Raw genomic sequence first — 17207 nt, 5'->3', positions numbered from 1 at the left:
AGCTGGGTATGATGTCACGTGTAGGCCAATTCTGATCCCCATGATTTTGTTTCAATTTACAGTTCCACTCACTGTTCTCTAAAAATTTACTTTACTGCTTTTTACTAGAGAACTGGGGTTACCATTTTGGAAGTATTTTTTTTTTCTCAACCTGGCAAGCCTGTAAGCACCAGCAGCAGGAGAAAAAGGTCAGGGACGAGCAGGAGGTCAGACCACATGCCCCACTTCCCCTCTGCAGGTCCTCAGGCCACACGTGGTCAGGGCTGAGCTGCGAGTCTGGGAGGAGTTTCCAAGTGGATGTGAGGCTGCAGGTTTTGATTGGAGCCCTGGACCAGACTTCAATGTCTAACAGAGAGCCTACATTATTGAAAAGAGACTTGTTTTTATAATCAAGAATCAAACAGCAATTAAGCCTGCCATGAAGCCACCGGGGGTCAGGGAAGGAGGCTGGGCCATAGCGTGAGCAAGATCACTTTCTGTGTGTACACTGCTGAGTTCGTCCTGTTCCACACACCGGTTACATCTGTGGGGGCTCATCTGGGCATCTCTAAGAATCAGGGTGTAAGAGCAGGTATGCAGTGAGCTGGTTAAAACCCTCCAACACTAGAACGGAGCCGGATGGGGGATCCTCAGCGGAGGAGCAAGAGCAGCCTGGGGGTGGGTGGTGGAAAGTCAGCTGGAGAGCACATCCCTTCAGCCATTGTGGATGGAGATCCACGGGGTTCCCCCCCAACCCATGACTGGACTCATTCCTGCAGCCGGATGGATGGCCATTCCAGCAGAGGGCGCTGGCGGGAAGAGCCCTCAAAATGAGTCCCGCTGACTTTCCTTCTTTCACACTCCTCTGATGCCCCTCTGCTCCAGCCCTGGAGAAGCCAGAAGACAGAGGGAGGAAGGAAGCACCCACCCTGCCCCTCTTTGACAGAGCAAATTCTGAGCCCCAGGAAGGGAGAGGCTCTGCCTTGCATGTGAGATGCATGTTTTAAACTGGACCGAGTGGGACTTTTTCATAGCTGAAAATGAGTTAATCTTCTAACCAACACCAATACGATGGCTGAACATGGTTGGGATGCTGTGGGGTTTCCCTGTGATGTCATCGGAGGGCAGAGCAGGACAGCTGAGCAGAGGACTTTGAAGGTAGCCCTTCAAAGTAAGTGAAAATACAACCAGTTTCCATTGGTACCTGGACAAGTTCACCCGTGCCCAGCAAATGGGTAAGGGAAAATTGATACAATGCCTGTTTCATATGGGCATCATACAGGCTAAACACATTCACGTGTATCAAATGATTTCAGCATCCTTGGCAAATAGCAATAACACAAGTCATTCAATCTTCAATAAATATCTGAGGGTCTATTATGTGCCAGGCGCTATTCTGGGAGTTAGGGATGCATAGTGAACAAAAAAAAGGCCTCATGGAGCTTCCATTCCAGAGAAGGAGGCAAATAAAACACAAGCAACTAACAGATATATATATACATATATATATATATGTATATATATATATATACACACACATACATACACACACACGTATATATACATACATATATGATTAACATACATATGTACATATATATTATGTCATATGAATATTATCTGTAATATACTGAAGTAGAATAACAGGCAATGATGCCATACAGATAATTATACATATAACATGTAATATATTAGTTATATCACATATGTAACAGTTCAGACAGTTATAAGTGCTATAAAGAAAAAGCATGGTAGGAAACAGAGGAAACAGGATGGAGTGAGGCCAGTTTTAGATAACGGTGGCTTCTTCCATTGGTAGAATGCCTTACAATGTTAAAAATGCTCTCCTAAGCAGCGTCTCATTTTATCCCTAGAGTCATTTGTGAGGGATTATTCCCGTCTAGAGGTAAGGAAATGGGAGCTCAGGAAAGTGAAGTGACTCCAAGCCGGGTGACCTTTCGTTACCCTAGCCAACAGAAAGGCAGGCGCAAGCCCAGTACAGCTTGAAGCTTCAGCATTCTGTGTGATGCCTCAATCAATTCTGGGACCCAAAGTCAATACGGGCTTACTGGAAGCCAGTGCTTATGGGGCTTGGCCACAGTGCTGGAAAGAGGATCTCTTTCAGTTCTTCCCTGCAGCAAAACTATTGCTGCCGTCCACTCGCTTTATCAAGGACAGTATCCCCACCAGGCCACATGGGAGCGGGGGGCAGAGAGCCTCACCGCTGATGCTGTTTCACCTCAGCCCATTTGCAAGCTGGGGAGGAGAGTGGGGGGTTGCCCGGATGGCGGGGGGCGGGGGCAGCGGCGTGGTGGAAGACTATCACCAAATTTTTCTCTAAAAATGAAGCTGAAACATTGAACCTTGCCGACGCAGAGTTAAAAGTTCATAGATGAATAGCAGCAAGTTTGGATGGATCTGCTCAAAGGAAGGCTGCCCACAATTACACCCCAGGCTTCACAGAACAACCAGTCCCTTTCTCTACGGGGGGATGGCAGCTGCAGCTGGGAGCCCTTAGGAAGGGCGAGCATGACCGGGATTTCAGTTCAACAAGCTCAGTGTAGAAACCCTCAGCGGGCTCCTTCTGTCCTCTGTGGCTGGAAGGACAGCCCGAATTTCCAGTGCATTTGAAATCAATGGCAAGGTACCTGCAAAGCACTTTTGCATTTGTGCTTTTAATACCATTAGAGTATGTCATTGCTTTTGGACTGAGTTTGGATGTCTTTTTTTAATGACTATTTTGGAAACAGCTGGCATTGTAATTCTTAGAGAGAAAAGTTATTATTTGGAAACAATATTTTGAAAGTAAGACCTGTGGACATAGATGTCAGTAGGACCAAGGATTAGAGAACAGAGGTGATCTGGTGGAGGTTGTCCCGAGGAGGAAGGGGGGCTGAGCAGTGGGAGGTGGCAGAAGGGGAAAGGAGGGGTGGCAGAGCAGAGGAGGCTGGGACTGGCTGTGGGGAACTGGCAGGGGGAGGCCCAGGGAGCCTCCAGTGTGGTATGGAGGTGGGAGAGCATTCTGGAATGGGGATGTCTGTTCCATTAGATGCTGTCCGGGATGTAAATCCCTCCTTCAAACTTCAGTCTACTGGGGTCACAAATGCTTTCTGCGGGCTGTCTTGTGCAAATCAAAGAGGACTCTGAGTTTCATCCTTGGGTCATGGTGGTTCAGAACAGGGCCGTCCAAGAATACTTTCTGTGATGATGGAAATGTTCTATGTGCACTGTCCAATACGACAGCCTCTAGTGACATGTGGCCAGTGAGCATCTGAAATATGGCTCATGTGACCGAGGAACTGAATTTTTAATTCTGTTTAAGTTGAACAACCATATGTGGCTCACAGCTACCGTCTTGAACAGCACAGGTAGAGAGAAGTGGTGTAGACAGAAGAAAGAGTCTCAGGTCAAGGTGGGTCTGAGAAAGCTAACACCCAGGGAGTGGAGAGGAGGGGCTGAGTTAAATTGATTTTACCTAGATCACAAAGTCAAGGAAACCCTGAGCTGACAACAGTGTTACAGAAGTGAGAAAAAGGAAAGAAAAGGTCCTTATTTGGGCAAAATGGAGTTTCTAGATATGGCGAGGATTTGTGTTTTTATGGTCTTTCCCCCACCCCAGAATCTGTACACAAACAGCTCATGGGGAAATTCATAACAACAACTGCAATGGCACGTGTGGGTGTCACTGTACCTGACCTATCAGATGACTGAGGGAATAGTACCTGAAGATTCATTTCCTGGTTTCTCCAAGGCTTTTGCATTACCAAGCCAAGCCACTTGCCTGCCCTGGACAGGGACATACATATACCACAGATCATCCACTGATAATCATCTCCCTTGAATCCTGCAGCATCCCCATGAGGAAGGGAGGGGTTGATTCCCAGTTCACAGCAGAGAGGGCTGAGGCTCAGAGAGGTTAAGCGATTAGTCCAGGAGAGTTACATTGTTGATCTCTTGGTTCACCCCACCTGTCCCTCCATCTGAGGCCCTATCCTGGACTCTCCACTGTGGCCGCCATGAGGAAGTGTGGATGCGAGTGAATGTCCCAGGACCCCAGACGTGTGACAAAGCTCCAGGATCCCCTGGATTCCGGGTGTGCTCTTCCGTCTCCCACCTGCTGAGGAACTCACCGACTCCCTCCCTAGACCGTGAGCCTCTCCACAAGCGGGACCCATACTGGATTCCCTTCTCGTTTTCCCCAGAACACAGTGCCGCCCACGCAGCCCATCTCAGCCAACACTGATGGACTGAAGACACAAACGGAAGAAACAGCAAAGGTGGTGTCTCCACTGACTTAAAAAAAAAATTATTATCACGTATGAAAAACAGGGTTAATGCATCACAAAAACATATGCCCTTCCCTAAGTCACCACGGAGCATCTTCCCATTTATTGAGTGGAGCCAATTCCCAGCCACTCAGTTTTAAACCCTCCAGGGGGGTGGGCTCAGCCCTGACACTACTCTCTTTTCTCTTTTTCCTGCTGATGATTTTATCTGTTGGGAAAAGGGAATTCCCGAAACATAAACAGTGACTTGTTTTTGCCAGTTCAGTCCATGTTATGCCTGCACTCAGAAAACTGGTGAGGAACAGTGGTGCCAAATCAGCCTGCCTATCTTTTTGTTAGTGGATGCAGTAAAAAACTATACATAGGAAAAAGAAGCTAAGGAGAAACAGTTCGGATGTACTGTCTCAAATTAAATTGGGTATTATGCAGGTGTAAAAATCCATATTTTTATCTATCAAATAGACAATGATTAGTCTTTAAAAGTACTCTGGGGCACCTGGGTGGCTCACTTGGTTAAGCGTCCGACTTTGGCTTGGTCATGATCTCACAGTTTGTGAATTCAAACCCCGCATCGGGCTCTGTGCTGACAGCTCAGAGCCTGGAGCCTCCTTCAGATTCTATGTCTCCCTCTCTCTGCCCCTCCCCTGCTCTCTCTCTCTCTCAAAAATAAACATTAAAAAAAAGAAAGAGTGCTCCAACAGCTTTCCTTGGCCTGTTAAATGTGAATGATCAGTGACAATGAGTTTTTGTGGACAGAGTCCTAAGTGTGGAAAATGTTTTTGTCATGAGACAGACAGCAGCCAAGCCTGCGGTAATATTGCAAATAAGACCACTCCCAGCAGAGGATTCTCAGATCTCTAAGCTAATGATGTAAGGCCATCTTCCAGCTTCTCCAAGGCTTTCACATTACAGACGCAAGCAGTTTGCCTGCCCCAGACTCACTGACAGACATGGAACACACTTGGGAGTCTAATATTTGTCCCTCGGAAGGAAAGAAGTCACTTCCTGCAAATTGAGTACTGAGGAAAGTCCAGTTAGGTGTTCCCTTTTTACTCTATGACCTGTCTGAATCGTGTGGAAGTTTTCATACTTCGGTATTACTTTGTTTTGGTATTGGGCTTGGTATTACCTTGCTAATAAGCCTTTGAACTTTTTACAGCAAAGTATTATAGCAAAGTTACCAAAGTATTTAAGTTACCAAAGCAACTTTAAAAAAAAGCAATTAAGATGTTCAAAATGATTAAGAACAGTGCAAAAATTACTGGGAAGAGGGGAAGGATAGGAATAAGCCTGGGGAGGCTGGACTCACCTTTCCAAAGCTGGCCGCGTTGACAGGCTGGGTGTCATTCTTCTCGCAGAAGTCCAGGTAATGCATGTAGAGGGCGCTGCGAGGGATGCAGACCCCCTCCGCGATCTCATAGTTCTCCTCCAGCCTGTGGAATGAATGCCCAATGAGCAAGCCTCAAGCAAGAAGGGCATGGTCTTTCTAGCTCTCCTCCAGAGGAGGACTTGAAGAGAAGTGTTCCTACAGATGGGGAAACTGAAGCCCAGGAGGACAAAGCCACATGGTCACGCGTGAAGTTGGTAGGTCGGCAGGATCGGACTTCTAGCCCCCGTGGCTGTGTGACCTCGGATCACTTTCAGCTCAAATTCCCAGTCCCTCTCTTCCATGCTGCCATTGGTCTGGGTGGATCAGGTTCCCCCAAACTCCCAAAGTGATATACAGGATCCTGGAGGTGCCCCAGTCAGCCGAGCTTCGAACCACACACTCACTCGTGTAGCCATTTCTAACAGGTGTCCCAGTGTCGGAGCGTCTTTGCTAAGAAGAGCAGTGCGGTGGGATAGCCGTGGGAAAACAAACGCCCAAGGAGAAACCAGACAGTGGGACAGCCAGTAATCCACTGACTGAAGGAAGGTTTTAGGATCACAGCGGGAGCCGAACCCTCTGGTTTCTTCAGGATCGTCTCTGCTGTGCTGGAATTACGATTCTATACCCATCACCTTCGTAATGACCCTAGTTTAAGGGTCTAGGGTAGGGACTTTCCATGGGGATTCAAACCCCAGTGTTGTCACTTGCTGGCTTGGTGACCTTGAGCAAGTTATTTACCCTTAGGTAGGGTTTCCTTTTGGAGGTGCTGGCTGTGATCGCCTCATAAGCTGTTGTGACAGTCGAACGTGTGACATGTGCAGGCATGGTGCCTGGCACACGATAAACACTTAGTAGGTGTTGGACCTCACCATCATACACCTATCCTCTCCTTAAAACATCTTTGGGTGCCCATATGTCCTGAATGGGTGCTAGATCTTGGGATATAAAAATAAACTAGATACAGGTTATCCTATTTTCCCCTCTTTCACCTAAACACCAGAGTGTAGGCATCGAAAAGAATCCTGCCCCCTTTTTCATAGACACATTGAAAGGTTTAAGAACACTTCTTCCAGCAGAAATGCCAGGGCACATGACAACTTGGGGACGTCTCTTTGGGCCTGCTGCTTTCAGAGCCTGGGGCACACACTGTTCAATTAACTCACGAACAGAAGATATTTCTCTCTGGCTCACAAACTGGATTTTTGGAAACGACTCAAAGTCATTTGGAACCAAGTTTGAGGAATAAAGTGACTGGAATAGCCCTTTCATCTCAAACATTTGTTGTGGGGTGGGGAGTGGGGGCAGAGACAAAAATAAGGCAAGATTCTAGAGCAGTGAAATAAATATCCTCAGATGGCTTCTAACTTCTCAGGGGCACTTGCCAAAGAAGTGGTCCAGTCCTGCCGTGACTGTGAAGCAGAATGAGGACACGGCCTCCTGAGGTGGCCACTTGAAAGGGCAGTGCTCACTGTGCTCATTCCAGCATGTGGTTGAAAGAAAATCAATTCAATCATTTCACATCCAAACCCTACCAATGAATATAACCCTAGGCACGCCCAGATAAATGAAGAAGCCTGGTGCTGAGTGGTCTCATCACCTCACCTAGTCCCCCTTCTTCTGGGAAGGGGAGCACTGAGTAACTCCTGATCATTTTTAGAAGTGTTCCGGGAAACCGTTTATGCAATCCTTTCTGGGTGACCTAATTCCTTGAGGTTGGCATGGTGTCTGAGTCACTCCTGCATCCTTGAAGGCCAACATATTCCTTGGCACACAGCAGGTGCTCAATTAAGTGTCTGGTGGATGGATCGTTGCAGTTATATATTCATTCAACAAATACTTATTGATCTCCTACCACCTGCCAAGTGCTGGGGAGCACTTGGTGAGCAAGATAGTCCTTGTTTGCATGTAGGGAATAGATTAAATGGTGGGCAGATGGATAGAGATACAGGTAATCTTTAAAATTCAATATTTATTGAGTTCCAGGCACTGCTCTCGACATTAAGGAAACAGCAGAGAGCAAAACAAAGGCCCTGGCCTGAAAGGGCTTACATTCTAGTACACATGTCCCTGACATCGGAAATTAGAACAAACATTAGATGTGGCTCCCCGTGGGAAAATGCTTTCACATAGAGATGAGATTTCTTGGGACTGTCCTAAGCTTCAGGTCTGGTGTGAATGGGAATCAGCCTTCTAGCTTAGCCTGGACCCCTAACTGCCATTCACAGCACTGTTTCTCTATAAAAGTGAGTTCAGAGGTCCACATGACCAGTTTACATACAAACTGGTATGGACCATCCAAATACGGCAGCTTTCACAAACTGGGGTCTCACAGACATGCTTTGCGTGGCCTCAATATTGTTGGCCTGGCTTTTAAAATTCAGGACATTTCCCCTAAGAATCTGGCTTCTTGTGAAAAGGCTGAGATCTGGCAATGCTGGGCCCATATTCCCGCATGACAATAATTGGCCAGAGGTAGGTGTGCCCTCGAGTTGGCCAGAGTCCTCACTCCTCCCTACTTTTCTGACACCAATCTATTTTCTGTTCCTTGTCTGGCTCCTGTAGCCTCTTGCGTTGACATAAGGCATGACCTATGCCCTGGTTCACTTTGCAGTCTATCTGGGAAGAATAATGCATCAAAATATGAAAAATTAACTACTATAAGAGCAGTCAAAGGTGGGAGAACAGAGAGATTCCTGTGTAGATGAGAAGAGGTAATTAAGGGTTCACGGATGAACTGGGATTTGAATTTTGGGACAGCTAGCATCAGTTAGCGCTTTTCTCAGGTGCCAGGCACTGGGTATCTGGTATCTCTTTCCATCCTCACAATAACCATATAAGGTAGGTTTTATACCCATGTGTCCAATGAGGAAACTGGATACATGGGTATAAAGCCTACCTTATGTGGTAGGTTTATATGGCTCAGAGAGTGGAACTCATGTGCCCATGGTCGCGCAGGCAGTAAATGGGAGAGTCTTCCTTTAACCCACTACAGTGTCCTGCTGTGGTAGATGGAGGGGATTCTAGGCAATGGAGAACAGCAAGGGTGAGAGACAATGTGCTCTGGATGATGGAGACAATGGTCTGAGTGGAGAAAGGGCTTGCAAAGGAGCCTTTAAAAAAAACAAAGGGGGAGGGGGTATGGAGAATCTCCCAATGTCCCCAAGAGAATATGGCCTGGAATAGAAGCTTGGCAACCCTCGGAGTTCAAGAATTACTGCAGAAATGTCATTTACGGGAGGCGATGGAGCAGTACTCAGTGAACTGAAAAAATAAAGACTCAGAGGCAGGAAGACCAGAGTGTTTCTGGGATGCTGTAGAAATAATAATAATGTCATCAATAACAACAGTCACTAATATGAATTTAAAGCTTACTATGTTCTATTAGCCAACAACGGATTGATTGTAAACGAATATAACAATAAAAACAAAAAACATCCAAGTTTCCTTGGTTTCATCTTAGACTACTGAGAGTCCCATTAAGCAATTTCCTCTCAGGGGCACCTGGGTGGCTCAGTCGGTTAAGCATCCGACTCCTGACTTCCGCTCAGGTCATGATCTCACAGTTCGTGGGTTCGAGCCCCACACTGGGCTCCACGCTGACAGTGTGGAGCCTGCTTGGGATTCTCTGTCTTCCTTTCTCCGCCCCTCCCTGCTCCAATAAATGAATAAATAAACTTTAAAAAAAAAAAAGCAATTTCTTTTCAAAGCTTTGATTTCAACTCTGTAGACTATGGTAGAACATTTTCCAGTCTAACACACACACACACACCCTGGATGGCTGCAACTTTGTGCAGGACAAGCTGTGGGGAGGAGAAAGTATCCCTTTTTGCTTATCCTTGCTAATCATTTCCTAAAATTAACTTTGGACAGAAAAATCCATAGGTACATTCAATATACATGCATTTCAAGCCATTCAGAGTTCATCTTACAAAAGGCATATGACCCTTTAAAATGATAGAGGGCCATTTTTCTTTTTCTTTTTTTTTTTTTTTTTGAGTTTATTTCTGTATTTTGAGAGACAGACAGAGACAGAGAGTGGGGGAAGGGGAGAGAGAGAGGGAGAGAGAGAATCCCAAGCAGGCTCCTCACTGTCAGCATGGGGCTTGAACCCATGAACCATGAGACCATGACCTGAACCGAAACCAAGAGTGGGACACTTAACCGACTGAGCCACTCAGGCACCCCTAGGGGGCCAGTTAAGTTTTCTTAGGCATGGTTGCAGCATGATCAGATTCACTCTTTGGCAGGTCATTCTGGCACCTCTACTGTAGGAGGACAAGGCTGACTAGTGAGGCCTGGCACATGGCAACTAACTCGTATCTGTTGAACAAATGAATGAACAAACGAGACCAGTTAGGGGCTACTACAAGACTTCAGGCAAAAAGTGATGGGGTGTAAATTGGAGGAGTGGCCGTGGGGGCAGGGATAACACTCAGTGTGTGTGGTTCTTATGCTGCCAGATGTGAGATGGATGGCACCAACCAAGGCAAGCTCTCAGGTTCCTCACTGGACTGAAGGATGACCGGAGGCGCCATTCCTCATGGTTCAGAACTGCAAGGGAGTAATGGAGGGCGGTGATAATGTGGTGTTAGAGAGCACAGTCTCCTGGGTGGGTTCCTGGCTCCCCCTTACCATTAGCTATTTTGCTTAAGCCCCCCACCCCCCGTGCCTGAGTTTATATTTGATATTCTTGTGGCTTGCTCGCTCACTAAGTACGGCCAAGGGATCAGCATTAAAATAGAAGACCAGGGTTAAAATACATCCCATTAAATGAACCCATAGCAGCAACAAACTATCTGAATCCAGAGGAGTGTAAGTCACAGTTCACACAGGCTGAATTAATTAAGCAGTTACCTGCCAAAGGCCAGAGCCTTCTAAATAACTACAATGCTACCCACATTTTGTTCCTCTTCCCAGAGCTTCTTCGCCTCAAGGTATCTAGGTGGCTTATGACTATGAAGCATTTTAATAAGCTCTACAAATGAATAGATGTAACTGGCATTAAGGGCAACTTTGATGCTTGATGAGTTTCCGCAGAAAGAGCGTCATGATACCTTTCCCCAAACCTCCTTACAAAATCCAGAGGGTCCGTGCGTGTACTGAAGTTGCTAATTGGAATGTCTGCTTCGCTGACCAAGGCATGGCAGAAAGAAAGGCAGTTAATTATTTCTCTTCATATCTGATGAAATTTCCCCTTCTCCTCACTTGTAGAGGACATCATTAGTCTGACATGGTGAACAATACTCCATTATACCTGGATATTTTTAATGATCACCAAAAAATTCCCCACTTCTTCCACTTTTCTGATCTTCTATTTAATAACTTGATCATATTTGAATTGAACCTATCCTATTATGGGGAGATAATGAACTCAGTCTACTAGCCAACAGGAGTCATTATCTGTGGTATACATTTTGAAAAAGATCTCCTCATGAGGCTTTGGCCGCAGCAACCCAGGGCAGGGGAGGAAGCTCCGTATCAGCACTTGACAATGAAGACCAAATGTTTCAGCACCCAGCATAATTGTTCCTGCTGCTCTCCTTTGAAACCTGTTCTCTTCTCTGTACGTGTGAGATTTCAGTTCAGAGTCTCCACTACCCGGGTCTTTGCGGACATGTCTACAACAGAAACTTTCTCTTCTATTTTACCAGAAGATCAGACAGCAGGACTTTTAAAAGCCTTGCAGGACATAGTAACTTATTACTCAGGTTGACCCAGAGACTGAAAAATACGTGAAAACAAACTTGCTAAGCAGAGGCCAGACAGTAATCTAAACCCATCAGTTACTCCCCTCTGCCTCTGTGGAGAAGTTCTAATCCCCTCCCTTGGCATGTACGGCCCCCACCATATGACCCCTGACTACTTCTCCAGGCTTCTCTCGACCCCCTGCTCTGCACATACACTTCTCCCCAGCCAAAGGACTGTTGATCTTGCACATGCTCCCCACCCCATATGTTCCAGGGCATTCCACCACGAGAGGTGAGCCCCTCTAGGCTCAGCTCAAATTTCTCTCCCTGACACTATGTTTAATTCCCACCCAGCCCCATCTGCTCATGGCCTCTTAGTTGGTTCCTCATCCTTGCCAGATTCATGGATTCATTCACCCGATAACATGCAGAGTGTTGCGATGGGCACCCGCCAGGCACGGAGTTGCATCTGTGGAGGAGAAAGTCTTGACAGGAAGCGCAGCCTCTGCCCCCAAAGCTCTCATCACTTCCTGGGAGTTTCCACAGCCCTTCATATCTGTCTGTGGCTCCAACTGCCCTCACTGAGAAGCAGCACTGGGTTCAGAGGCAGGGGACGCTGAGGTTAAATACTGCCCACACCACTTGCAAGGCACCACAGGCTCGGGTGTGTTGCTTGAACCCTCAGATCCTTGTCTCCTTCATCAGTAACATGATGCAAAGGATACTAATACCCATCTCCCAAGGCCGCTGAGGGGATTAACAAGAATCCACGCACAACCCACAGCCCTCTAGGTGGCAGAGGGGGACGCTGGATAAGGGGCACCTGTCAGTATTATTCTAGGTTACTGTGGAATATTCTGGTAACACTTCACATCTTAGACTGAGAGTCCTTTGAAGGCAGGGACCAAACAGCATCCCTATTTATGTTAGCACAGTTCCTACTACTGTGCCCTGAACACAGTCAGTCAACCCTGCAGAAGGAAGAGAGAAGGAGGTGGGAAGGAAGGAAAGCGGACTTTTACACAGACGTGTGCACAGATCAGAAAAGCACTTTTTTTTTTAACCTTAAGACCTGGGTGATTAAGGAAAAAACCCCAATTAATATGAACATATTTGCTTTATATTTTCTGTGCCAGGGATATTCACATTTGCTATCACTACTCACACAAGATGAGTAACATCATCTCCATGACATGGAGGAAGAAAGGGAGGGCCAGGCAAAGTGACTGCCCAAAGCCACTCTCCTGGGAAAAGCCAGGTATGGAGTATGAACTCAGGTACGAGGCTCCTAAAGCTCTCACTGTGTGCTATGGACTGACATTCCTTTGGTCAGTGAGCCGGCACACATTTACTGAGCACCTACTGTGTGCCAGGCACTATAGAATACAGCAGTGAGCAACAACACGCAATCCCTGCCATTGCCTTTAGGAAGCTGACAATTGATCAGCAGAAAATGGGAACCAAGGAGAGGACTTCACTGGACAAGAAACACGAACAAAATGGTGGGCATTGGCTCTGGCTAGGTCTGAGGCGGAATCTATAAAAAGCCAAAACAAGCAAAGAAACAAAACCGATCCATTTTTCTTTAAACAGCACTTAGACCAACCAACCAGAAACACGTGTTCAGACGGATCTGGTATTTCTCCCAGGGCCTCGGCTGGCTCTCCCTCCCCTTTGAGGGCCTTCTTGGGAATCAGGCAATCCCCCCCTCAGGTGGAGTGAGACTGTGACCCTCTGTTGTGTTCAGTTGCCTGCCTTGGTTTCTTCTTCTTTAAATAGGGGTAACAGTCCTGCCAACTCGACAGGGTTTTCATGAGCAGCAGAGGAGCTTGGTTGGTGAAGTCTCCAGCCAGGCACAAGCCTTGTTTGCCACTGGCATCTGGTTAACCTGTAGGTTTGGCTGATGCAGAGTGATGGGCTGAATCGGGGATTTAGTGCTGCCACTGTGATAATGGAATCATCGCCCACGAGCTACTGGGTTGGTATTCCAGAAAGGCCTGGAATTAGCCAGGTTCAAGAATCCCTATGCTCAGTGTTTGGTTAAAGTCGACCCCCCCCCCCCGCTTTTTTTTTTTTTGACAAAAACTAGGCACTATATAATAGCACAGTGTCACAAGTTCAACTGTTGCCAATGCTTCTTTCTGTCAGGGCTGGGCCAGGGGTAGGCAGCCCAGAGCTCCGGAGGCCACCAATGACAGCCGAGGTGATTTGGGTACCATTCTTTATCATAAACCATCCCCCTCAACATTCTCTTTCCATCCCTTCCCCGTCTCTACTCAGTTCTACTTCACCATTACAAAGAAGGCTGCAAAGAACATCTTCATAAGCCTCCCTTGCACACCTGTGGGAGTGTTCTCCATAATGGTGTGAAGAAGTTCTGGGTGTTCACGGCGAAATGTTAGTGGGACTACAAAATTGCCCACTCAAGCGGCTTTACCGTTAGACCTTAGAATTACACCTTAACCACGTCACAAGATACTTAAAAAAAAAAAAAAAAAGGATCATAGCTCCACACCCTAGCATCTCCTTGTCTGAGACATGCCCTTCACACTGTCCTGCTTAGTTACCTTTCTGCCTCTGCGGTAGAGGGTTTCTAGCAGGGCACCGGTCACACCTACAGGCATTATCGGACATCCCCGGCTGTTTTCAGTGCTAAAAATGTTCAGCCTCCCTTTCTGGAACAAGATGGCCTAACCAATATTATGGAAGCGAATAATGTTCTGTCACTGTTGAATAAAGGATCAAGTCAGAGATGGGTACCGAACATCGGGTACTGGTTACTCTGTGACTCTGGTCTAGGAGCTGTGACCTGGTCCGAAACTTCAACAAACTTCTTTCGAACAGTACCCAGTCCAGCTTTCTACCTGCGGCCTCCAAGAACATTTTAAAGAGAAATGTGAAATTTGTTTTGTTTTATATTAATTTGAAGGATTGAAAGGCCATCAATCACCCAAGACCTCCTTTTAATTTTTTTTTTGAAAGAAAGAAAAAAAACACCCCCTCCAAGAAAGAGATGATTTGGTCTTCTACCCTCTTCCTTTGGGGAAGGGCCTCCCCCTGCACCCCATAAACCGCTGAAAGGGGAGATGCCTCTGCCCTGACTGGCGCACAGGGAGCCAGAAGTGACACAGGCGACAAGGGAGGTGTGTGAGAGGGTAGGGCTCTGGAGGGGGACATGGGCTGGCAGCAAGCAGGCCAGGATGGTGGAACAGGCCGCTTACCATTCCAAAATCCTCTGCGTGAATAGAGGTTATTGTGTGGCCAGGATTCCAGCAGCGCTCCCCGTCCCCAGCGGCTTGGGCTTTACTAACCCTCGTGACCGAGGATGCTGGAAAGTGTTTGGCAGAAGGCATTTGACAATATTTGCCTGTTTTCTGCTGGGAACTGCCTCCAGATCACGTGGCCCCAATTATTTTAGGCTGCTTGGGCACTGTATTGTTTGTTCTTGGAGTGGAGATGGTCTCCGGGGCGATGGGGAGGGTGCTCGTGGTGAGGAGGGAGCAGGTGGAGGAGCAAATAGCCCCTAACCCAATTCCCAAAACAAACCAAGTGTCCCAGGAGAGCTCGGCATTGTCGGGAGACCAATGTCCTTTCCTGGGCCTACACACCTCGGTCCTGAGGGCCTGCACGCTGCCGTTGCAGAGAGCAGACAACACGAAGGATGCACGCGTCTCAGAGAATGAGATGCCATGGTGTGGAGCTAGGTTCCTTTTTTTTTTTTTTTTTAAGTATCTTATACTGTGGGTGAAGATACAAAATGGCAAAGCCATTTGAGGGGGCAAATATCAGTCCCATTAATATCTTCCGGGTACCCAGCTCTCCTTCTCGACGCCAACACAGAGAACACTGCAACAGGTGTGCAAGGGGACATATGAAGATGCTCTCTGCGGCCCCGTCTGTAAGGGTGGAGATGAGATTTGGACACGACGTAAACGGCCAGCAGGAGGAAAGTGGTGAAATCGATCTGCCATTGTCATACGTGGAATCGTGCGCAGCAGCTAAAATGAGGCTGTGCTCTATGGACTAATGCGGGTATGGCTTCGGGACATCCCAGTGAGGAAAGGGCAAGTGGTGGGTCAACGCAGTGCAGCAGGTTGTAGGACGGTATCCTTAGTGTGATATGTCTGCATTCCTCTTAGAAAGGAGAAAATCCGAAATTAAAAAATCCGCAAGTCAGAAATCTCTGTTGGCACACATGCTTTGTAAAAGCATAGGCAAGACACACACACACACACACACACACACACACACACACACACACACATATACACACACACACACGCACACTTCCCACTGGCCAGAGGGTCGCTCTGGATGAGCCCCGAACAACAACAAAGAATGGACGATAGCCTTATCTAGGATGTTTCAGTTTTCAAGTGAGGAAACCTATCACTTGTATTAATAAAATAAAATAAAAACAAAGGGCTTATTGAATGTATTCATATCTTGCCTTTTTCTAAAAAGCTAACAAAGGAAAAAGAAGACATTCAAACAAAAGAGATGGAAAAGTGCATAAACATCTGAACTCGCTGGCGACCAGAGCACAAGGGGAACATGGTATAACTGACCTCACTTTCCCTTGCAAAATGGTTGGGGGAGGGGCGTGGGGGGCCGTGTTCCTTTTGAGAGACAAAGTATTTACACTGAAACTACATTCTAAAAACTTTACTCCTGTGGAAGTTTATATAGGAGGTCACATGTCCTCCACCATGGTTTTAAGCGTGACTGTTTTACTTAAGAGAAATGTCCTCCTTCATCTTCCCTGCTGTTTACAGACCCTCTCCCCTGCCTCCCTCTCCCACCTCATCGGTATCCTTCTCCTCTCACTCGCTGTGCCCCACACTCGCTGTGGCTCACTCTCTGGCCACCTTCTGTAGTTCCTCCAACAAGCTCAGCCTGCCTCCCACCCTGGAGGGAGCAGCGGATGCTGTGGGATGTGCCCAAGTTACCCCTGAGGACCGAGGTGTCCTTCTCCACTGCTGGGAGGCTGCTTGCTGAGGCCAAATCCTTCCTGAGGAGTTGTCCTCAGCAGAATGCGAAGGGAACTGCCTTGCCCAAAGCTTCACCCCCGCCTTGACGGGGTAGCCGATATTCCATGATGGGCAAGGTAGGGGATAAAGGCCTGGACCCAATGCCTGGACTCTGGTCTCTCTGAAGGGCCAGCCCAGCCTCAGAACTCCCCACAGGATTGCTGAGGACTCTACTGCAGCCTCCTGTCAGCCTGACACCCCCTCTGCCTCTCCCAGTGTCCCTCACACCCCCATGTGTCAATATTGGATGCATGCCCGAATAAACCACCTGCACACCCATCTCTGCTCAGTCTGCCTCTGGGAAAGCCCAACCTACATTCGTACAGCCTTTTAAGAAACTGTTCCCTCTGCCTAGAATGTTCCCTGCCCCTGATTTTCACATTGTCATGTTGTGGACTTCTTGTCATACAAATGTGTACTTAAATGTCACCTCCTCCAGGAAGCTTTCCCACACCACTCAACCTAAAAACCCTCTCAGACACTACCCTGTCAGCCAGTTCTAACTCTAGGCACAGCACTTGCCAGTATCTAATGCATTCCTTGTTTATTTATTTATCATTAATATGATACTTTTATATCATAAAACTTTCCCCCTCATCATTCCTGGTCTATATTACTCACCGTTGCACTCTCAGAGCCTAGAACAGGGTGTAGCAATAGTAGGTGCACAGCCAACATTTCTTCAATTAGTGACTGAAAGTCTATCTCATACATATAAAGGGAATTGGAGGACCATCTGATGGTCTTTGAACAACTTGATGTCTTTTGATAATAATAAAACAAAAATTTATAAATTCTTGAATCTGATTTGGCCTTGAAAGCAAATTTATTTAAAAAAAATCCCCTGCCTGACTTT

The 17207-nt window shown here is 47.1% G+C and overlaps 1 protein-coding gene across 4 annotated transcripts in view; it reads right to left on the bottom strand.

Annotated features, from left to right (window-relative positions):
* Positions 1-17207, bottom strand: part of RFX4 (regulatory factor X4) — a 162280-nt gene that overhangs the window by 95240 nt on the left and 49833 nt on the right. For all 4 annotated transcript variants that reach the window (XM_027070926.2, XM_053226685.1, XM_053226684.1 and 1 more), the window contains one exon: positions 5575-5698. In XM_027070926.2, the coding sequence (XP_026926727.1) occupies positions 5575-5698 (124 nt within the window). The remainder of the gene's footprint in view (positions 1-5574; positions 5699-17207) is intronic.

This window comes from Acinonyx jubatus, chromosome B4 (genome assembly GCF_027475565.1).
Source record: "Acinonyx jubatus isolate Ajub_Pintada_27869175 chromosome B4, VMU_Ajub_asm_v1.0, whole genome shotgun sequence".
Classification (NCBI taxonomy): Eukaryota; Metazoa; Chordata; class Mammalia; order Carnivora; family Felidae; genus Acinonyx; species Acinonyx jubatus.
Note: the sequence above shows the minus strand (reverse complement) of the source record. Positions and strands in the feature narration are given on the sequence as shown.